This window comes from Podarcis bocagei (genome assembly GCF_964188305.1).
Source record: "Podarcis bocagei genome assembly, chromosome: Z".
Classification (NCBI taxonomy): Eukaryota; Metazoa; Chordata; class Lepidosauria; order Squamata; family Lacertidae; genus Podarcis; species Podarcis bocagei.
In genome coordinates, this window is record NC_138140.1 from 24,853,947 (window position 1) to 24,877,128 (window position 23,182).

At 43.8% G+C, this 23,182-nt stretch overlaps 1 protein-coding gene and 1 long non-coding RNA gene across 3 annotated transcripts in view; one reads left to right on the forward strand and one right to left on the reverse strand.

Moving 5' to 3' along the window:
- ARHGEF9 (Cdc42 guanine nucleotide exchange factor 9) overlaps positions 1-23,182 on the reverse strand; it is a 272,573-nt gene that overhangs the window by 238,173 nt on the left and 11,218 nt on the right. For both annotated transcript variants that reach the window (XM_081179284.1, XM_081179285.1), the window contains exon 2: positions 752-3,035. In XM_081179284.1, the coding sequence (XP_081035410.1) occupies positions 752-2,971 (2,220 nt within the window). In that variant the 5' untranslated portion in view covers positions 2,972-3,035. The remainder of the gene's footprint in view (positions 1-751; positions 3,036-23,182) is intronic.
- LOC308578815 overlaps positions 1-23,182 on the forward strand; it is a 107,275-nt gene that overhangs the window by 55,349 nt on the left and 28,744 nt on the right. The gene's annotated exons all lie outside the window — the stretch shown is intronic.

Consider the following 23,182-nt stretch of genomic DNA (forward strand, 5'->3'; position numbering starts at 1 on the left):
GCACAGAATAGAGGCCTAGCACGTTGTCAGAAGCAGACGGGCAGAACTGAAAAGATATGTCCTCTATCGAGAGAGAAAATGCACAGAAAGAACTACAGATAAATAAGCTCTGTCATACCAATAACAAACTTAGTTGGTCTCTAAGGTGCTACTGGAAGGATTTTTTTTATTTTGTTTCGACTACGGCAGACCAACACGGCTACCTACCTGTAACTACATTGAGAATAGATAGACAGAAAGATAATGCAATAATAATAATAATAATAATAATAATAATAATAATAATAATAATAACAAATACACATCAAGGTGCAAAATTTCTGCAGCACACTTGCCACTGGTGACCAATAGCTCCTTTGCAACTATGCTTAGTGCTTGCTTTTTAAAAGTCACAGTTCTTTCAGTACTGCCTTCACCAACCTGGCGCCCTCCAGATGTTTTGGGCTACATCTCTCATCAGTCCCAGCCAGTACTAACATGCTAGATAGACTGATGGGAGTTGTAGTCCAAAACATCTGGAGGGTATCAGGTTGGAGAAAGATTGTTCTAATATATTACACTGTTGGGTCTGAGTGTCCCTCAGTACATAACATATAGGTTGCAGAATGCAGCTTTTCTGATCACAGAATTCGAAAGATCTGCAATTAGCACATTGTGCACACATAGCTTTGCTTTAAGAATAGAAGGAATAGGGGAAGAGGAAATAAACGAGATTTATTTGACATACTGCCTAATTGGAGCAAGATACTACCTTTGCACTGTTGAATTCAGCGAAGGGGACAATTGTACACACACTCATCTGAACTGGATGACGAACTCCCCTGCATTCAGGGCGTTGTGCTTTGCGAGCTTTCCTCACCGGATCCGGATGTAATTGGAAGGTGTCTCCGTTCATTTTGATGGGAAAATTCTCCCGATCTGGCACTTGCTGGCTATAGCTTTGGCAGCATAAAGAAGCAGATGCAGAAGGGTTGTGAACATCCTCCAAGATGCTGCACAAACCTTGAGTAGCAGACAGAGTAGTGCTAATGTTCTCAGTATCCACAGGATAACTTTCTGAATTATGGGCATGTACTCGAGTCCTTGCTAAATCCTGGCTGTCTGCTTGTACAGTAGCCAAGGGCGGTCCATCCCTTGGAACACTCTCCAGGATCTGGCTATGTGCTAATATAGTCCCAGCATCTGTGATATCTGCTGGTGTCATCAGCTCTAGGTCTGGGTTAATTCGTGAAATTCTGACCAGGTGCTCTGCATCTGCTGCAGTCCTATGGAGAGATCTAGCATCTACTACAGGACAAGCCAGATCTGGAGCATCAACAACACTACTTGGTACAGCGTCAACATCCTCTGATACAATGCTTAGGCCCAGTGTACCCTCATCAGTTTTACAAAAAACCTCCAAATCCAGCTCAGTGTTGCAAAACCCTTCATAATTCAGAGAGGCATTTTTGATATCCCTAACATCCATCTTAGTCAAATCCTGAGTCTTTAAATCACTAATATCCAAGCTCTTGGGGTCCACTGGGGTATCAGCAGAGTGTTCAGTATTGCCTTCTACCCAAGACTCTAATGCCCAGGTGCCTACTGGAGCAGCACTTAAGCCCCAGTTGTCTACTTTATCAAGAAGTGGCTCTTGAACCTGTGGCACATCCATAGACAGACCATGCACATCAAGAAATGAACAGTCACTGAGAAAGCCTGTTTGGCAAAAAGCTGGCAAACCTATGGCAGGGGGTGAAACTTCATTGAAACTGCTATTCTCACTGAAGACTTCATGGGAATTCTCGGCATCTGTGCTTTCCTGGGGTGGCCCTTTACCAGCGGAACTTTTTGAACTACGGTTATCCCAGATTCCGGAATCCGGAGACAATCCTGGAGAAGAGAAACTGCTGGCTTTATCATTTATGATAACCAGAGGCTCCTGGGGAGGAGTTGATTCCTGCCTTTGGCGTCTGGAATTGGAGTTTGGCTTTTGTTCTTTCGAAGAGCCCCGCCATTTCCTAGCAAAGCTGTTGAAGAATCGGAGAACCCCACCAAAGTGGCTGCCCTTAACCCTTTGAGACTGGCCAACGCTCTCCTCACATCCCACATCAAAGTCAAAATAAGAAGTGGGATCATCTGTTGCATTTCCCATGTCCTGAAAATTAGGTTCCCTGCTTATGTCGGGCAGCTTTTCACTGTCCTTGCTTGTCAATGAAATCCCTTTGATGTAACTCCAGACCCCAGAACTTCTTCCTTTTTTAGTTTCAGAAGCAGCTGCAGAACATCTCCTTTGAGAGTCCCCTTGTGCAACACCAGATTCCTGAGAATTCTCACATTCTAGAGCCATGCACCTCTGAGCCGATGGCATTTTGTGACAGTCATTATCAGTACTGTCGCTGTTTATTTCAGTGCCAAAATTCTTGTGCCATTTAATTTCACTGGCAGCGATATCTAGCACGCAGCTATTCACCTCAACATCTTCAAAAGAAGAATCCAAATCCTCAATATGACCTGCATAGGAATGGCGGTATGGACGCTGATTGTTACTTAGCTTCTTAATTCGGTGAAGTGCTTTTTGCTCAAGATCTTCCTGAGTTTCCACAGATATAATAACAGCCTTGGTTTTGGACATATTCTTGGCCATACCAGATGATCTTAGCTTCTTGAAAGACCTCACCCTTTCCATTAAGGACATCTTACGATTTTGCTCCAAGATCTCCGTATTATCTCCAAAGAGGATCATGGACTGAGGTCTCTTGGAATTCATAGAGGATGCTTTCTTCAGGTTGACAAAATTCCAAAGCCGACTGCCCTTGCTCTTCTTCTTATGCTTGGTTCCATCCTCCTTTTCATCATCATTGAAATCACAAGAATTAGAATGCTTAAAATCACTGGATCTTTCCTTTTGATTAGTTTGAAAAATCTTGTTTCCATATCCATTTGGAACTGGCCTAGAGCAACCATGTTGGCAGCTGTCAACGAATTCCATACTGACAAATCCAATGTCCGAATGTCACAGCTCCATCACCACCAGATGCTTACGTTCTGCAGAGCTTAAGGGGGTAAACAGAAAACAATTCAATTAGTTTCTGTGCCTTTTTTAAAAAAAGTAAGCCAGAGAAAGGAAAGTTGAATTTCTGAAAATGGCATCTAACAGCTGGATCATTACAAGGACTAATTTGCAGACCACTCACAGAAATTCCCAAAAAGCACAGACACAAAAATTTAAAAACTTTCTATAAGTTGAATAAGTAATGCCTTTGAATACATTTCTTAATAAATCACAGGAATATTCTATCTAAAACAAACATTTCTGTTTGTTTCCAGTACTGCTGAATATACATGCTGTCAAGGAGTGAATAAGGAACAATATTGACCTCAACTACTACACCTAATGCTATAAAACACACATTATCTCCATTGTGAAACTGGAAGTGCATTCCAGGTGGCTTGGTCCTGTGGTTTGGCCTTGCATGGCTGATTTTTTTTTTAATGAGTAGACGGTATAAAGCCCTCCTGATCTGGATCAGGACTGTGACATTGGGGAGGGGAACTTGAACCTTATCCCCACCCCTGCCTGGCACCTATTTGCAGTGAGGAGAAAGTTTCCAACAGCACCAATGGGGCTTTCTTCCAATTAGCTGGTGTATGGGGAGCAATTCCAATTGGGACTTCAGTAGAAACAATGGGAATAAGTTGTTTCCCCTCCCATGGTCCTGAGTTGGCTTAGCTTCCCCTTCATTCCAGCCATTTGTAAAAGAAAAAATAAATCATTCATGGCCAGCCACATAACAAATGTCACATCTAGTTTGGCCCCCAGTGTCAGCACCAGGGGTGGGCGCATGGTGGAGGATACTGGGGACAGGGAACAAAGAGGAACCAGCAAGAGCAAACCTAGTCCCACAGGTTATATATCTGAAAAAGAAATAAAATAAGAACCACTGGTCACAAGGTTCAGTTCAGACCCCACAAACAGATGTGTAGTGCAGTCAGTTGACAAACTGCTCAAACAGATGTGTAGTGCAGTCTTGGTGGTGCACTGGAAGCACATGTGTGCACTGGAGATAGAGGCCTGGTATTGCAGGAGAGAAGAGGTTGACTAGACACATTCAGAGAAGACCCATTGACATTAATGAATGTGACTAATTTAGGTGCATTAATTTCAATGAGTCCACCCTGCATATGACTTAGCTGGATTCAAGAGGTGCTAGAGCCAGATTTCTGGGAGCTCCATTTTGACGCAGCCTCCTATCTATGCAGCATCTTACGTGAAGCACCCGCATCTAACCACTTAGCAAAAAATAAGAGACTTAAGCCTGCAGACTTAAGATCTAAAATTGTGCTCAGTAGTTTTTAGGCAGACACTAAATTTGTAGACCATGTATGCCTTGGTTTGATGAAGACAGAAAATATGAACATGAAAAATGGCCCTTTTACGAAGATAAATGCACTCCTTGCAAAGCTTTGGCAATGGCTAGGCACTCTTTCTCCTGAGGCCTCTTGCAATGTGTATTTGTGTGTACATATCCTACTGGGAGACGAAAGTGCACAAGAGGCCAATGCTTTGATTTTCCTCCATTTTTGATCCTTGCCAATTTATGAATGGCTGGGCTTTTCATAGAGCTCAAATGGAGAGAAAAGGAGGGATGAACTGAAAAGGAAGCATCCATTCAAACAGGATGTTTATGTTTCATAACAATAAGAAAGTACATCAGGCTTGTTCTTTCCATCTAAAGAGAACAAGTTGCAACAGGGCCAGATCCTGGCTGGGTGGTACCCACAGGAGTGTGGGAGTGCCAAGTGCCTTCAAGCCAACAGCAAGCTATGGTAGCCTTCGTGGTGCCAAGTCTCCACCCACCACCACCTTGAGGCTCTCTGCATACTCAAGTCTTCCATAAACAAAGGGACAGTGCTAGGAGATTTCCCTTTTGCTTGTCAGTTCAGGAGTTGATTCACAAGAACCCTGAACTTCCAGCCAATCACTAGTTTGTAAGAATAGTTTAGAATGATTTTTAGGAGGAGGAGGAAGAGAAAGAGATAGACAGTGACATTTGTGCCAATACCTAAGATTACTGTACACAACAGGCAGACCCTTTCAACTTTAAAAAATAAGAAATAAATACCAGGCATCTCTCTCTATAAGGTGTCTCTTTGTACCAGCAACAGCATAGTGCTTATTATTATTATTATTATTATTATTATTATTATTATTATTATTTAACTCTACCTCACCCATCTGGCTGGGTTTCCCCAGCCACTCTGGGCGGCTTTCAACAGAACATTAAAAAAGAATAAAACTCCAAATGTTAAAAACTTCTCTAAACAGGACTGCCTTCAGATGTCTTCTAAAAGTTGAATAGTTGCCTATTTCTTTGAATTCTGACAAGTGGCCGTTCCACAGGGCGGGCACCACTAACGAGAAGGCCCTCTGCCTGGTTCACTGTAAACTCACTTCTCGCAATGAGGAAACTGTCAGCAGGCCCTCGGAGCTAGACCTCAGTGCCTGGGCAGAATGATGGGGGTGGAGACACTCCTTCAGGTATACTGGGCCGAGGCCGTTTGGGCTTTAAAGGTCAGCAACAACACTTTGAATTGTGCTTGGAAATGTACTGTTTGCTCAACAAGGGCAGTGATTGCATTTTTTGAGATCAATTGTCTTTGAGAACTAGTTATAGATTATAAAACAACTACCTGACATTCAGAAGACATCTTAAGGCAGCCCTGTTCAGGGAAGTTTTTAATGTATGATATTTTAGTGTTTTTTGGTTTCTATGGAAGCCGCCCAGAGTGGCTGGGGAAACCCAGCCAGATGGGCGGGGTACAAATAAATTATTATTATTATTATTATTATTATTATTATTATTATTATTATTATTATTATTAAAATAAGCCACATTGGATCCTGGGGCAAATGGTCACTGATACTGCTACAGAACAGAAAAAGACAAGAGAATGGAGCATTTGGGCCATTGCTTTGTTGGACATGGAGAGCACATAACATTAAGCACAGAGAGTTGCACTTTCCCAAAGGTGCCAAAGCAAGCTAAGGAAGTTCCGCCTGGCTTCAACGTACAGTACTCATATCCGTTCCTCTCCAGGAAGATAAAAAGAGAAGGGGGGGGGGAGAGAAACTGAGTAACAATCATACAACCCTCAAGAGAAACCTCTCTGCTCCAAACATTCTTTAGATCCAGGCCATACAACTTCCCCCTGCCCAGAAAAGGGAAGAAAGCCCCCCAGCATTTCCGCCAGTATATGCTGCATTCAAAAAATAGGAGGAAACAGATGTTTGTCATATAGCGACAGGAATATCTCTTTCATGGTACAGCTTCTTCAATGCAACTGGGGCAAGTAACCAGTGAGAGCCTTGCTGTGTGTTTTCTGTGCGTGGCAGTGTGGAGATAGTGGCAGGCTAAGTTCTGAGAGTCCTGAGAGTCCTGGGCAGGGAAGGCACCTGCAAACACAGTCCACAATGCTCTCCTTTGTGCAGTGTTGATTGCACAGGGAGAAGTATGCCAAAATAGATCTCTTACGACAGCCCTGGACAATCACCTCACTTTGCATAGCAGAAGGCAAGAGTGATAGGCAGGAAGAGAGGAAATAAATGCATTGTATTAGGGGGAGTGGCTTGCAAAAACACATGCATTAGTTAAAACTGCTTACAAAAATGTGTATAATTAGTTAAATTCACAGTGGTATGCGAATGATATTTATAAATTTTAAAAAATCACAAATTGCTGTAGAAATGTGGAGAACTGGGAAAATGAGAAATTGAGAGGACCCAAAGTGGACAGATTCATCCATCCCTATCAGTCACTCATCTCACCTTTATAGCTGCACCACACTGTCTTGGCCCACCTGTGCTTCTGGTTAACCCAGAGCAGGCATGAGGGGTACGCTTGGGCCAATGCAGCCTTGCTGGTCCCTGTGACACTGCTGTAAACAACTGCAGAGGTGAAGGAGGCATTACAGTGGTACCTCGGGTTAAGTACTTAATTTGTTCCGGAGGTCCGTTCTTAACCTGAAACTGTTCTTAACCTGAAGCACCACTTTAGCTAATGGGACCTCCTGCTGCTGCCGCGCCGCCGGAGCACGATTTCTGTTCACATCCTGAAGCAAAGTTCTTAACCCGAGGTACTATTTCTATGTTAGCTGAGTCTATAACCTGAAGCGTATGTAACCTAAAGCATATGTAACCCAGGGTACCACTGTTAGGAGGTGCTAGCAGGATGTTAAGTAGGCTAGAAATGTATTTGCTCTCTCTAGCAAATGAGCCACGTTACCTTGCACAGCAGAATCAGAGGCTCATTTGATCTGGGGAGCTCATAAGATCACCAGAAGGAGCCTTAATTGACTGATGCCATGGTTGCCCAGTGTTTTAGATGAGGGCACTCCCAGTTCTACCTGGAGCTGCAGAGATTGAACCTGGGCATTTCTGTGTGCAAAGCAGATGCTCTACTAAGCTATCACCCTTCCCCAATTCCTTGCATACATCAGATACAGCAGCCTATGTAACAACTCAGGTCACTGATCAACTCAGAGTTTGGGATCTCACGACATCAGCTGATGCCATAATACAATTGGTTAATCTTTAAAGTGCCATGGGATTCTTCTTCATGCAACAGGCTCATCATAGCTACCTCTTTTATATCAGTTTCTTTGCAGGGCAGGGTGCTAGGAGTCAAACAGTGATTGTTATGTCTGCTGAAGAAAACCCTGGTATTCTAGAAGGCCAAATGAAAAGATATCCCAGTACCAAGTCCCTAAAGGAAATGAAGGTCTGCTGCAGGAAGAAGCCATGGAATTAAAGCCACGGGGTTTTTTTTAATACATCAGCTGAAAAACATGTTGTATGTGAAGCATTAAGCTCTTTTATTAGCAAGAAGGAGACAAAGTGAAGGAGGAGATCAAACAGCAGAATGCAAAAGCTTTTTCACTCAAGGAAGGTCAACAGTTCAAACCCTACCCTGGGCTGCAAAAATTCATCTGATGATGATCCTTGATATCAAAGTTATTTCAATTCAAACAAAGCACCAGATCACCTTGGACAATGTGATATAACAGAGGTAGCATCATTGCCCAGATCATGGATCATAGTGTGGACTCTACTTCCCATCACCCCTGATGGCTGCAGGGGCCCAGGTTCCCCATCCCTGCTCCAGGTAATAAGACAATGATCAAAGCATACAAGATAGCAACACACCTATGGCATTCCTTGCTAAAACATCTCTAGCCAATGAATGAGCTATTCCTATGTTATGTATTGGAGGTGAGTGGTAAGTTTGATATGTGAATACCTACTTAATTCCCTTGATTCCAACAGGACTGGATCAGCTTAAAATGGTTAAATAAACACCAACTACCAACTGTGGGAGGCAGTGGAAGACAGGAGTGCCTGGCGAGCTCTGGTCCATGGGGTCACGAAGAGTCAGACACGACTAAACGACTAAACAGCCAACAGGGGCAACCCAGAGGGTTCTTTCCAGATGTTGTGCACTACAATTCCTTTCATCCCTGGTCACTGGTCATGCTGGCTGCTGTTAATAGGAGTGGAAAGCACCATTGTCGCCTCCATGTGCACAGCCTCAGAGTACAAGGTTTGGAGTGCAGGGAGGGCGGGTAAGCTAAAAAAAGTTTCAAACTCCTGAAAATCTGCTATGACGAAAGCCAATAGAGGAGCAAGAATATCAAAGGGCTTTGTAGTAGCTTACAGACTAAAAAGTATGAAGGCAGAAGCTTTGTTGGACTAGCTAGACTCCACTTCATCTGATAAATATATGAAAGGCTAATAAATCTCTTTGTTTTTATGATGTAACAGTACGGGGGGGGGGGCGCATTCTGCAACAGACTAGCACCACTCTCCCACCCCTGGAGGTTATCACCATAGAGCAGCTGGCACACAATTTAAGATGAAATGGGATTAAAAGTCCCCCCTAAAGTGAAATATCTTGGAAATTACAAGTGTTATTGAAATTTGAATTAAAGCAACTTGTATAGCAAATGTAGAGTTTCTGCTTAAGAGGCACAATTGAGAGGTTTTTGTGGGAAGCCAAGACTAATTAAATTTAATTGGGGGGTAGGTGAGTGGGTGGAGTGCCTGAAGTGGGAGACAAGAAATATGTAAATAGATGCTGCATTGAAAAGGGCATCTCTGTCAAACCATCATCAATTCTCTTGAAAGCTATTGTTTATTTCCAGCCACAGACACATCTTATGTTTTGACTGGGCTTCAGTTGTATACCTTTTTTTTATGAAACAAAGAGAGCAGCATGTCTTACGGCTATCATGCACATGCAGAGTTAAAGAACAAGCAGGGAGCCTTCATTTAGGAGAGAGAGAGCACTGCACATTTCTTCATTGTTCTAATGCTCAGTGCAGCAGCTTCGCCCTGTCCAATACAAATCAAATAAGTGCTGAAACTGATCAAGCTAGACACAACGCATCAGTGTAGATGAGACAATGCAAATATGCACTTGCCCTTTCTTGCTTTTTTTTTTAAAAAAACAACCACCATTATTTTTTCAAGTTTCAAATTGCTTTGGGCACAGGGATGGAAGAGGGAATGTGTGCACAGCTCATCACAGGAGTTATTCAGTAAGTGCCCTCAGCATCATAACAAAATTTACACTCTCTATTGCAGTAATGTTGGTTACCACGTATTGTGGCTGGTTTGGCTTTGCTAAAGCCAGAAGTGCTTTTAAAAGATCCAAAACATCTAAAATAGTTTGTGCAGGCATTGCAATGCAGAAATTTCATGAAATTCACTTTTAAGGGTAAACCTACTTAATCTGCACTTTCCAAAACAATATGCAAACTGAGCCTCAGACATCCTTCAAAATTCACTTTTCCAATTTTGCAATGCACTTCTCCAGCCAAGTGATATAGAGTGGTACCTCGGGTTACATACGCTTCAGGTTACATACACTTCAAGTTACAGACTCCGCTAACCCAGAAATAGTAGCTCAGGTTAAGAACTTTGCTTCAGGATGAGAACAGAAATCGTGCGGTGGCAGTGTAGTAGCAGCAGGAGGTCCCATTAGCGAAAGTGGTAAAGGTAAAGGTACCCCTACCCGTACAGGCCAGTCTTGACAGACTCTAGGGTTGTGCGCTCATCTCACTCTAGAGGCCGGGGGCCAGCGCTGTCCGAAGACACTTCCAGGTCACGTGGCCAGCGTGACGAAGCGCTCTGGCGAACCAGCACCAGAGCAGCATACGGAAACGCCGTTTACCTTCCCACTATAAAGCGGTACCTATTTATCTACTTGCACTTAAGGGTGCTTTCGAACTGCTAGGTGGGCAGGAGCTGGGACCGAAGACGGGAGCTCACCCCGCCGTGGGGATTCGAACTGCCGACCATACGATCGGCAAGTCCTAGGCACTATGGTTTTACCCACAGCGCCACCTATGTCCCAGCGAAAGTGGTACCTCAGGTTAAGAACATTTTCAGGTTAAGAACAGACCTCCAGAACAAATTAAGTTCTTAACCTGAGGTACCACTGTGCACACAAATGCATACATTAATGAAAATAACATACAGAAATTCACCGTAGATGAGAAAACTGTTCTGCAAAGATGTATACATTAGGCAGAATTGCACACAAAATGTGTATATCTAGGAGGGCACTAAAATGAGGATTCATTTTCATGAGGTTTAAAAAGAAATGCAAATAGCTGCAGAAATGTTAAGATTGGAAACCAAAACTAATAGATCCATCCATCCCTACAGAAGCACCATAGAGCTGGTTTGTGTATCCTCAAACAACATCAGCTTTACCACAGGTTCAGCCCACCCTGTTGGCCAGGTTATCACACTAAAAGACCAATTTATTACAAGTGTGGAATGAGTATTATGTGGCACATCTAACAGTGTCAGTTCTGCAGGTCAAGGCAGCCAAGTGGGCAAATGTGGGGTAAAGAAATCCTGCAAGCTGCAGCGTTACTTAGCCACTTGCATTTTGATGAAAAACTGCCTCCAGGCCTCATTCTGGAACAAACTCCTGATTTGGGTCAGACCCTCGTGACATTTTCATGCTGAAAATCATTCCCCTTCCAAATGCTATTTGCTTCCATGGGTGCTGTTTACAATAAGCATCCCAGTCGGGATGTCAAGTAGCAGCAGAATTTAGTTCTGGAAGCAAAGTGGCATGAGGCATTGATCCTCATGTTCTGGAACAGTTGGGCTGGCTGCTTTTCTTTAAAAACAAAAATGGTCAATTAATGCATGCTTTTTAAAAAACAAAAACATGTTTATTGCAATGTGCAGTTTTGCACTGAAGTGTTTCCAAACAGCTTACTGAAAACATGTCTGACCAGGAAACTTCCTCTCCCTCATGTTATAAAAATCAGATGTGAACAAGGTGGAACCTCTACCCATTCCTTGGCATGGCCTTGCAGATCAGACTCCCCGTCTTCAGGGAATGAAACTGAGGTCTCAGAGTCAGAAATTCATGCAGGGCCTGCCCTGCAAAAATATCCTGTGGTGTCAGTGCCCCCTCCAGCCCAAGGATGTTGCATTGCCATCCTTTGACTCAGAGGACTCAAGTCACAAAAGCCCCAATCCAGCCAGAATCTCTATTGCTCTATTGGACATAAAAGACTGCTGGAATGGGCTGGGCCTCTTTAACCGAAGAGTACCCTTCAGTGAAAGAGGAGCTTGCAAATGCAAAAAAAAAAAAAAAACCCAGGTGCTCCTGGGACGCAGGTGGCGCTGTGGTCTAACCCCCTGAGCTTTGGGCTTGCCGATCAAAAGGTTGGCGGTTCGAATCCCAGCGACAGGGTGAGCTCCCGTTGCTCGGTCCCAGCTCTTGCCAACCTAGCAGTTTGGAAGCATGCCCCCCCCCCAAAAAGTGCAAGTAGATTAATAGGTACCGCTCCGTCAGGAAGGTAAATGGTGTTTCCGTGCGCTGCTCTGGTGTCAGTTCAGTGTTCCGTTGCGGCAGAAGCGGCTTAGTCATGCTGGCCACATGACCCGGAAAAACTGTCTGCAGAGCGGATAAACACCGGCTCCCTCAGCTTGTAAAGCACGGGTGTCAAACACAAGGCCCGCGGGCCGAATCCGGCCCGCCAGACCTCGCCATGTGGCCCGTGTTTGACACCCCTGCTCTGAAGGAAAGAGGGATTTGTTCCCCCGCCTTGTGCCTCGCCCTCCCGGGTTGCAGGCGTGGGATCGCTGCTGCCCCCTGCCGATCAGTGCCCCCACATGGTACCGACCTCCAAAACAGCGCACCCGGGAGAGAGAAAGAGAACGATTTCCCTCTCAACCCTCTTCCTGGAAAACAGAAACGGGCGGCGCGGAAGCCTCGTACGGCAATATAACTTTACACGTGTACAGTGGTTGCGTCGGAATTCTGAATCCTTCACTTTCGCGGTGCAGGCGGCAGAGCTCCGGTCTCCATGGGGGTGCAGCATAATAGTCGGATTTGCCTGCTAGATTTACAACAAGGGCATCACGAGAAACGCTTCGAGCAACACCCCCGCCCTACCCCCGCCCTCCCACCCTTTCTTCCTCATTCACCCCGCCTGTCCCCGCCAACTTTCCTTTCCCCTCCCGCAAAACCGCGCCTTTAAATCCCACCCATGAACGTGTATGAAGCTGGTGAGCACCCACGCGCCCCCTCCGTCCTGTATTGGAAGGGACGTCCCCTCTCTCCATCCCCATTGGCCGAAAGTTTGGGAAAGGGGCGGGGTTGGGGAATATTCCGCTTCCCCAGGAGCCGGTAAATCTCTCTTTTTTTTAATGTGCGGTATTTTTTCCTCGCATGTTTCCTGGCGATGAATTCCCATCCCCCTTTCTTCACGGGAGCCGACAGCCTTCACGGTAATGAAACACTCCCACCCAAAATTTCTGGCCGGTTGCTCCAAGCGTCTGCCAATGAATTCGGAATTCTGCAAGACCTCTTGTCCTGCACTCTATGAAACAATATGAGTTGTTTCATAATTCAAGAGAGGAATGGTTTAGCAATCATTTTTAAAAATCCGCTTTAATTTTTTTTAATTCAAAAACCGCACTTTTAATTCTGGCTTCAGTCACCAGTCCCTCCTACAAACCTAGGCAGAGAGAGCTGATTGCCTCAATAGACACATGCCTTCTGGCTGTGTCCTTCTACTGGGGGACAGAGTTACCTATTCCAGGCATGTCCAATGTCTGTTTTGGGGGGCCTAATCCAGTTTGGGGGGGTCAAATCCTAAAAAAAGCTCAACAACTTTGGTCGGCCCTCACGCATGTTCACTTCATCAAATCTGGCCCTCTTTGAAAAAAGTTTGGGCACCCCTGTTGTAAAGCGAGATGAGCGCTGCAACCCCAGAGTCGTTTGCAACTGGACTTAACTGTCAGGGGTCCCTTTACCTTTACTTTACCTTTCAGTGAAAGTGGAGCTTGCAAATGCAAAAAAAAAAAAAAAGTGCTCCTATAGAGAGAGCTGAAGCAATACAAGAGCTCTGGTTTCCTGTAGCATTCATCCAGAGCTGTGCCCCAACACTATGCAGGATCAATGCTTGCAGTAGGACCCACTCCACCATCCTAAGAAATAACCCATCTTTGCACAATATGGATTGTGCCACCCATGCCTCATTAGAGAACAAAACAGTTTGGCAGTGCATTTATTCGGAAGCAAGTTAATGTGATTTACTCCCCAGCAAGTGCCTATAAAATGACATCAGTCCATGCTGTGCCAGTACTGTAAATAAACCCTACAAATGAATGCAGACAAACCAAACTTTGTTTATACAAAGTGTTGCCCCAATGCCCAACTCACCGCCTCATCCAAAACATGAGACAAAACTCTTTTTTCATTGGGGGGTGACCCAAGAGATCACCCATTTCCTTACTCACAAAATAGCTCACAGACTATCATTTCCAAGACTGGGCTGATTGCGTGCTCCTCTCTTTCAGTCCAAACCTTTCCCCAGAAGGCACATATCCGACCCCATTGTTCCTGTGCAGCCATTTGAAAGGGTTATTTTTCCCTTACTCCTTTTGTGTGTGTGTTTTTGGAGTTTATTTGCTTTGTACTTCCTCCTTGCTGTGGAATTACTACTGGGGGAAGTGAAGACACAAAAGAATAGAAAAAATAACACCAAACCAAACCCAACATGGAAATGAAGGACAAAAGGCCTTTCTGGCTGCTTCTGGAATCCAGGGTGACTCAACTCAACACAGACCCATCTGACACAAAGTCAACACAATGGGATGAGAGTCTAGTTTTCTAATCTGGAAAACCAAGAAGATTCTACTTCCAGATTATCATACATTGCTACTGCTTTCCTGATAAATAAATTCAGGCCAAAGTACACATTAATAGAAAAACACTTCTTTTTAAAAAACAAAAAACAAAAAAAAGCCCAAGTGCACATAACCTTGCCACATTTATTTTATATAAATAAATTCATTTATGAATTGCTTCCCATAAGATATCCAAAAGTGATTAACAATAAAAACTTCAATAAAAACTATAGCAATAAAATCAATTACAAATCCAGTACAGATAGCAGACTGGAGTAAGAATCTCCTCTGAAAAGGCTTGTTGAAAAAGGAAGAGATTTGGGGAGGAATTTTTTTGGCAGCAGGAGATACCCTGAAGAAAACATAAGGACCTAATTCATAATGTGCTCCCAATCCACATACGGTCCCCAGATCAGCACAAAGTTAAACTATGGAACTGGCTCCCACAGGGGGCAATGATGGCCACCAGCCCAACAACTTGAATGGCTTTTTAAAAAGACTGAAAAATTCATGGAGCATAAGGCTTATCAATGACCACTAGACACAAAGGCTGGGCTCCATCTACATTCTGTACACTCCTTGGCCAGAGGCAGTATGCCTTTGTACACCAGCTGAAAGGAATTGTAAGTGGGGAGTGTGTTGTTGCACTACTGCTTGTGGGCTTCCCAAAAGAGGCATCTGGTTGTCCAGTGTGAGAAGGATGCTAGACTAGATGGGCCATTGAGCCATTAGCCTGATCCAGCAGCTCTTATCATTAGCCCTTCTTATCATTAGCCCATAGCTCTTCTGTTTCTTGGCTCCTGCCTCATATCTAGAGTGAGATTTGCCCAAACTCCTGTGAACTGTAGTTATATGCAAATAAAGCCAGCGCTTACATTATTCCACTCCATTGGTGAAACTCCTGTCTCGATGCACTGTCCTCTCCCTGATGAATATTGCAGACTGGCAAATTCAGGTTGGGCACCTGCAGTTGATAGGGAGCAACAAACCTGCCTCCCCAAAATGTCAAGACTTTTTTGCAATCTGGAAAGTGACGGGGGAAATGCACTGGAAATTTCGATACTACTTTTGGTTTGATGCAATGCTATCTAACCTTCCCCCAAATATATCAAAAAGCTTATCTGCTAAATAGCCCTTCCCAGCTAATCTCCCAGCAAACAAATCAAGATGAACGCTAAATAAGCAGTTAACCTGAGTGATGGTCTGAGTGATGGTTTTGACAAGTTACTCGATACAGTACTATACTTTTTCCAGATGTATTTTCCCTTTGCATTTGAAACTTCCCCGGAAGGAACAGCTACCTCATTTTCCTGTTAATGCTCCATTTTCCCCTTCTTAATTTAGAATACATAATTTGTTCCTACAAAAACCAATCAGTGTGTGTGTGTTTGTGTGTGTGTGTGTGTGTGTGTGAGAGAGAGAGAGAGAGAGAGAGAGAGAGAGAGAGAGTTGCTCTTTTTTGAAACCTTTACTTTAAATTGTGCCCAGGTGGCTTCCTCCCATTGTTTTCAAATATATATATATATATTAAAAATCTAACAAAAGGATCATGAGATTCAGAGTGAGTTGAGAACCTACAGCCCCAACCACAGAAGGGCTTTCAGGAATTCACAAGATATTTTGACCCCCAGATTGATTAGATCAGCTTTCACCCACTTGGTGCCCTCCAGATGTATTAGACTCCAACCTCCATCAGTCCTAAGCCAGGATAGTCAAAAGATTCTGATGAGAGTGGCAGAGGGCACCAGGTTGGGGAAGGCAAGCCTATGAAAGCAGCAGAAGTGGCAGATGATGGCCACTTTGAGAAGGAGTGGCACATATTTTTTGAAAAGTATATAAATGCATGTTACATATAGGCATGGATGTATCTCAATTTCAGTTTTTCTGTTTCTCTTTTTTGCAATCCTAATTTCTGTTCTCCACATTTCCACATAAGTTTTCATTTTTGATGAAAAAATGCCTCATGAAAATTAATGAACATTTTGATTAATTTTGAATTTCTGTTAATATATACCGTTTTGTATGTAATTTTGCCAAATGCACAAATTTTTCTAAGCCATTTGCCCCATTACTATGCATTTGTGTGTGTTATTTTTATGGGCATATGCCTTTTTTGGCACATGAGTATATGCCTTTTTGTACAGATTACTTGGCTGGAGAACTGCATTCCAAAATCCATAGAAGTTAAAAATTTGAAGGAAGGAGACTTTTCAGTTCACATATTGTTTTCACGTACTGTTTGACCATGGTGATAGTTCAAGGATACATTCCAGTCAGGCAAATGTGCTGAGGGAGGGAACAGAGATGAGCCACTGAGGAATGTGACCGAAGAAAAGTCCCATGAGCCAGACCTGGAGGGCCACACTTGGCCACCCACACCTGAGGTTCCCCATCCTTGTTTTGGTCCCTATGACAAACATCTGTGGCAAATGCAGCAAAGCACCCTTCTGGTGGGAGTTCTGCATGTACCACTTACATCTCTGCCAAATGAAGTCAGAGGCCAAATACCACAGAACTTTTAGGGCTGCTCAGGAAAACAAAAAAGAACACCGCTTCCTCTAAGGTTTACCGCTCAAACCAAATTTTGTAGATTATTTGACATTCCTACCTCCTTCAACATTTCACTTCTGGTATGAACAAAAAGAGGAGGATGCTGTACTCTTTTCGCAGGGGCTGGTCTCAAGCAACAGAATACAGCCAAGGTTTTGTACGGAATGGCATTTCTTTCAGCTCACTTGTCAGCATGGAAAATCATTAAGACAGCAGGGTTGTGGGACGGGGGTGGGGCGGGCATAAATCCCGAAAGGACAGCAGACATATATTCCCTACAGCCAGATTGTTGAGGAGGGAGGCTTAAGGTTGAAGACTGGGCCAGTAAAGCTCCTCTGGCAGAAAAGAATGACAAAAACCGTACAATCGAGAAAACACGTGTGGCTAATTCATTACTGAGCAGGGCACTCGGGAACATCTGGGCCCAGCTCTCTCTCTCTCACGCACAGTCCACAGCTTCGCATAGACCTCCTAAGGACATCCTGTATGCAGCCCTTTCTTTTGCATTCCACATCATTCCAGACAACCCTATTACACACAAACACACTGGGACCACAGAGGGTGGGAGATAGATTTTGAAGGTGGCAAGCTCCATCTTGAATATTAAAACCAATCCAAAACACAAACCTATTTAGATTTGACATTAACACCCCTACTCTCTTTAACACCACTTAGTCAGCCCCATTGGCTTCAGCAGAATTCGCATTCCTATGGATGTTCTCAAAATTATGCCCTCTCTTAGCTGAAATTGTAATTCAATGTTCTATTTAAAATGGATTTGTTTTCAATCTACATTTCTGTGGATGTGGAGAAGTGGACTTAAGACTAAGAAAGTGAGGAACTAAGAGAAACCAAAATTGACAGATTAGCCCATCCCTAAACTCGGCCCTCCAGATGTTTTGGGACTACAATTCCCATCATCCCTGACCACTGGTCTTGTTAGCTAGGGATCATGGGAGTTGTAGTCCCAAAATATCTGAAGGGCCGAGTTTGTCTATGCCTGCTTGCCCTTTGGCATTCTCTGTGTTTCTCCATTTATACATTCAGCTGCTTCTTCTTTTTGTAATGGGCATATTTTAAAGTTGGCAGCAAATATGCCCCCCCCCAAAGCAAGTAGAAAAATGGAATATCTGAAGTAACCCATGGGGAGTGCAGTTGTATCTCAATGAGCACCAAAGCTCCACTTTGAATCCTGAAAGTAAAGTGACTTTTTGCTGCTGATGAAGGCTATTTACACAAGGAGACTGGGAGCCAGAGTTCTTGTATGAACCCACCAAAATTCTGTTGGAGCTCCCCACGTTGTTACAGCTGGGATTCTAGCATCTGCTTACTGGGTGGGGCAAGGTTTACTAATAAGGCCCAGAGGGCATTTCAGAACCACTATTTCATCTCTAGGGAAACATACTTAGACACAGACAGGCAGACCAACAGCAATCAGTCACCTATTGTTGTTAAAAGGAGTTTACATAGATTCATAGGAGTACAGGTCTACCAACAGCTGCAAGCTAGGATAGCGACATGGCTCTTCCATGTTCAGAGTCAGTGTACCTCTGAGTACAGGGAATGAGAAACACTCAGTGCCTTGCATGACCTGCTTCTGGACATCTCGGGGCATCTGGCTGGTCACCATCAGAAACTAGGAAATGGAACAGGTAAGAAGGGAGAAGAACTTTGTTTGGTCTGAATTTTAAAGCAATCTCACATAATTCACAGTTCCGAGACTTTAAAAAACTCAAACATCTGCATTTTATAGGAGCGGGTGCTGAGTGCACAAGGCTGAGTGTCCTCACTTTAGAGCAGAATTGGATGCAAGAGGAGTATTATAGGGGAAAGTACCTGAAATGGGTAGGGACGTGGGTGGCGCTGTGGTCTAAACCACAGAGCCTAGGGCTTGCCGATCGGAAGGTCAGCAGTTCCAATCCCTGCAACGGGGTGAGCTCCTGTTGTTCGGTCCCAGCTCCTGCCCACCTAGCAGTTCAAAAGCACATCAAGTGCAAGTAGATAAGTAGGTACCGCTCCGACGGGAAGGTAAACGGCATTTCCATGAGCTGCTCTGGTTCACCAGAAGCGGCTTACTCATGCTGGCCACATGACCTAGAAGCTGTCTGGGGACAAACGCCAGCTCCCTTGGCCTATAGAGTGAGATGAGCGCGCAACCCCAGAGTCATCCGCGATTGGACCTAACAGTCAGGGGTACCTTTACCTGAAATGGGTACAGTTTAGATCCAATATTTTTCATTTTTTTCCCCACCTAAAGGGGGGGCGGGGGAAGCCTGCAGAAAACAGGATTAGTTTATGACTGAATGCCTGCGTCATTAAAGAGGCTGGTTTGTCCATTCCTTGGAACAGTTGGTCATGAATAAGCAGGGCTCCCCTTAAGTGATGAAATCAAACAAGGTCCATGTCAATGAGCCTGGGCCAAAATTTCTCAGAAGAGAATGTTCTAAGAATTTCCTTTTTCAGTCTCCAACAAACTGTTGCAAGATTCTACCACCCCAAGAATGCTCCGTGGAATGGCCCTCCTAACTTATCTACCAGTATATGTAGTCTCAGTGCCAAAGGGTTCAACCTGGAATTTTGACGTGACAAACACACTTTCATTGTTTTTGTATCTGCTGTATATGTGCAGGTGCCAAAACCAGACAATGTTACTCTGCAACCTTTGGGCAATATGAGATTTTTGGCTCTGTTGGCATCTGTCTGTCTTGAGAGACAATGGAGGAGTACTCCTTTAGGGGAAACGTCAAACCAATGGAGAGTTACAGTGCCTGTTGTGGCTATAGAGACTGATACAAAAGAGACATGTTTTGTTGCAGCTGGGGCACATGAACGCATCTAGTCATGGTGCTGCAGATGAATCATGGCATTTCTTCTCTCTGCACTCCTCCTAACTGTCATTTGCCCCAGTGTTTCAGGAACTGGAAGTTGAAAATTCTAATGCAGTAACACACATATGAAATCTCAACAGTTCTGCTGGCTAGAAAAGTAGTGTAATATTTCTGGCACTGGGTTTGTGCAGCTTCTGCTCTGCTGCAACAGTTTTATAATATTTTTGCCTTTCAATCTTATTTCTCTTTTAAGAATCTTATTTTTTTCATATATTGTATTTCTGTGATTGGAACACTGCACTGGGATCTGCTGGGTGAATGGTGGATGGTCTAGAATTATTACTTTTTAAGTTAATAGATATAAATAAAACTGCTTAACCTATTAAAGGCTACAAAAACTAACATTAAGAGGAATAATGTCATTGCTGAGCAATGTTGCTAAGAAACGGTGACATGTCCTACATGTCCTCTTGCCAAAGGTTTTTGCTTAGAGCATTTCTTTCAAGAGAGTTAAAGAGTTATTGAGTAAGTTAAAGAGTTAGTTTGGGAGTCACAGCATTAGAGAATGATTGTGTTGGAGAGGGAAGTAAAGTGATTTGGTAAACCATTACAACTATTAAAATAAAAGCTGTAGTGGCCTGGGTTGCAGGAGATCAAGGACCCATTACTACTTCCGCAGCGTGATCCCAGAGGGGTGCTTGTCTCCAGCATCCCAGAGCCTTCCAGTCAGCATGAAAGATGAGGTTTTTAGCCACCATGAAATCTTTTCGCCGTTTGTGCTTATTGGAGTCAGAGTGAAAGGTGGTGAGTCAGCCACTGAGAATTGGCTCCTATGGTCACTCTGGGGAAGGTATGTGGGAAGAATAGCAAGGAGCGGTTCTGTATGCTCCAAAGCTTCAGCTTCAAGATACAGTGGTACCTCAGGTTAAGAACTTAATTCGTTCTGGAGGTCCGTTCTTAACCTGAAACTGTTCTTAACCGGAGGTACCACTTTAGCTAATGGGGCCTCCCACTGCCGCCGCGCCGCCGCTGTGCGATTCCTATTCTCATCCTGAAGCAAAATTCTTAACCCAAGGTACTACAGGTGAAACTCAAAAAATTAGAATATTGTGGAAAAGTTCATTTATTTCAGTAATTCAACTTAAAATGTGAAACTAATATGAAATCAGCATCCCCATAAAGCTCGTCTGCGGAAGGAAGCATGAAGTGCTCCAAAATCTCTTGGTAGATGGCTGCGTTGACCCTGGATTTAATGAAGCACAGTGGACCAACACCAGCTGATGACATGGCTCCCCAAATCAACACAGACTATGGAAATTTCACATTGGACTTCAAGCATCTGGCATTGTGTGCCTCCCCATTCTTCCTCCAGACTCTGGATCCTTCGTTTCCAAATGAGATGCAAAAGCTGCTCTCATCAGAAAAGAGGTTTGGGGAACTGTGTCATCATCTGGTGTTGGTCCACTGTGCTTCATTAAGTCCAGGGTCAACGTAGCCATCTACCAGGAGATTTTGGAGCACTTCATGCTTCCTTCTGCAGACGAGCTTTATGGGGATGCTGATTTCATTTTCCAACAGGACTTTGTCACCTGCCTACACTGCCAAAAGTATCAAAACCTGGTTCAATGCCCATGGGATTACTGTGTTTGATTGGCCAGCAAAGCCACCTGACCTGAACCCCATAGAGAATCTATGGGGCATTGCCAAGAGAAAGATGAGAGACATGAGACCGAGCAATGTAGTAGAGCTGAAGGCTGCTATTGAAGCTTCCTGGTCTTCCATAACACCTCAGCAGTGCCACAAGCTGATAGCATCCATGTCACGCCGCATTGAGGCAGTAATTGATGCAAAGGGGGCCCAAACCAAGTACTGAATACATGTGCATGCTTCTACTTCTCAGAGGTCCAATATTGCTCTATTTGCAGTCCTTGTTTTGCTGATTTCATTTAATATTCTAATTTTCTGAGATTGTTAATTTGGGGTTTTCATCAGCTGTACACCATAAACATCACAATTGTAACAAATAAAGGCTTGACATATCTCGCTTTGCATGTCATGAGTCTATCTCGTATATTAGTTTCACATTTTAAGTTGAATTACTGAAATAAATGAACTTTTCCACAATATTCTAATTTTTTGTGTTTCACCTGTATTTCTGGGTTAGTGGAGTCTGTAACCTGAAGCGTCGGTAACCCGAGGTACCACTGTTATGTTGCACAAGTTCTGATATGTACAATGCAACTTAAACACAACTTAAGGCACTCCGAAAAGAAAGGTATTAGAGCACTCCAAATTGTTTGCCCAGCCACATGCACAGAAAATAGAAGATCTAGCTGAAAGGCAACACATGGGAAAGAAAGAGACAAGTCTCTGACTGAAAAGTGACTTCAGCGGACAGCAATAACATCCTATTTAGAAAAGGGAGATAATAATTTCTCTTCTCTTTCGTCCATTCCCATGAACAGGGTTTCTTGACTCATCCATTGGTTTGCCAAAGGAAGCAGATAACAAACCAGCCATTAACAACATCAAGCATCTTGAAGCCTGGGAGAAAGGTACCACCAGCACCTCCATCCTTCCTGCTTTTGAAGTGAACATCTGGATTTAATAGTCAGTGTCACACAGCAGGGTTTGCCAACTTGGCAACTGCATGTGCATGTAAGAAGGAACATAGGAAGCTGCCTTATACCAAGTCAGGCCATTTGTCCATTTTATCTAGTACTGTCCATACTGCCTGGCAGCTACTCTCCAGAATTTCTGGCAGGGTTGTCTCCCAGCAAGAAGAAAGTAATGGCTGAAAGGATGTGATGTACTTTATGAACCAGTACAGTGGTACCTCGGGTTAAGAACTTAATTCGTTCTGGGGGTCCATTCTTAACCTGAAACTGTTCTTAACCTGAGGTACCACTTTAGCTAATGGGGCCTCCCGCTGCCACCACGCCACTGTCGTGCGATTTCTGTTCTCATCCTGAAGCAAAGTTCTTAACCCGAGGTACTATTTCTGGGTTAGCGGAGTCTGTAACCTGAAGCGTATGTAACCTGAAGTGTCTGTAACCCGAGATACCAGTGTAGTTACTAAAAAGAAGGAATCAGTAGGGAGGAAGAAGAGTGGGAGAGGATGAGCAGGTTGTCTTTCTATTACTGCCCAGTGGATCAGCTGGTTCCTGCATCTGATCTAGGAGGAAAGGGTGTTTTGGGGAGGCACTCATTATGGTGAGATACCCAGAACCTCCACTCACAATGGCAAGGGGTTGCTGGTCTTAACTCAGTTATAAGAACTGTAACTTTGAGAACATGTGCTTAAGCTTGCTTTTCCCTCCTCCCTCCTGTTCCTTTTTCTTTGTGTGTCATCTATCTTTCTTTAGATTACAAACTGCTCTTAATGCTTTCTTTTTTTCCTTTTGCTAAAGGGAAGAGTCTAAATGCAACAAATTAAGCCAAAAGCCCTATTTCCATACTCTAACACACACACACACACACACACACACACACACACACACACACACACACTGCCAGTTTTAAGCCCATTATCCCCCTTCTCCAAACTTCTAAAAACAGCAGTTAAACAAACAAACAAACAAACAAACAAACAACAACAACT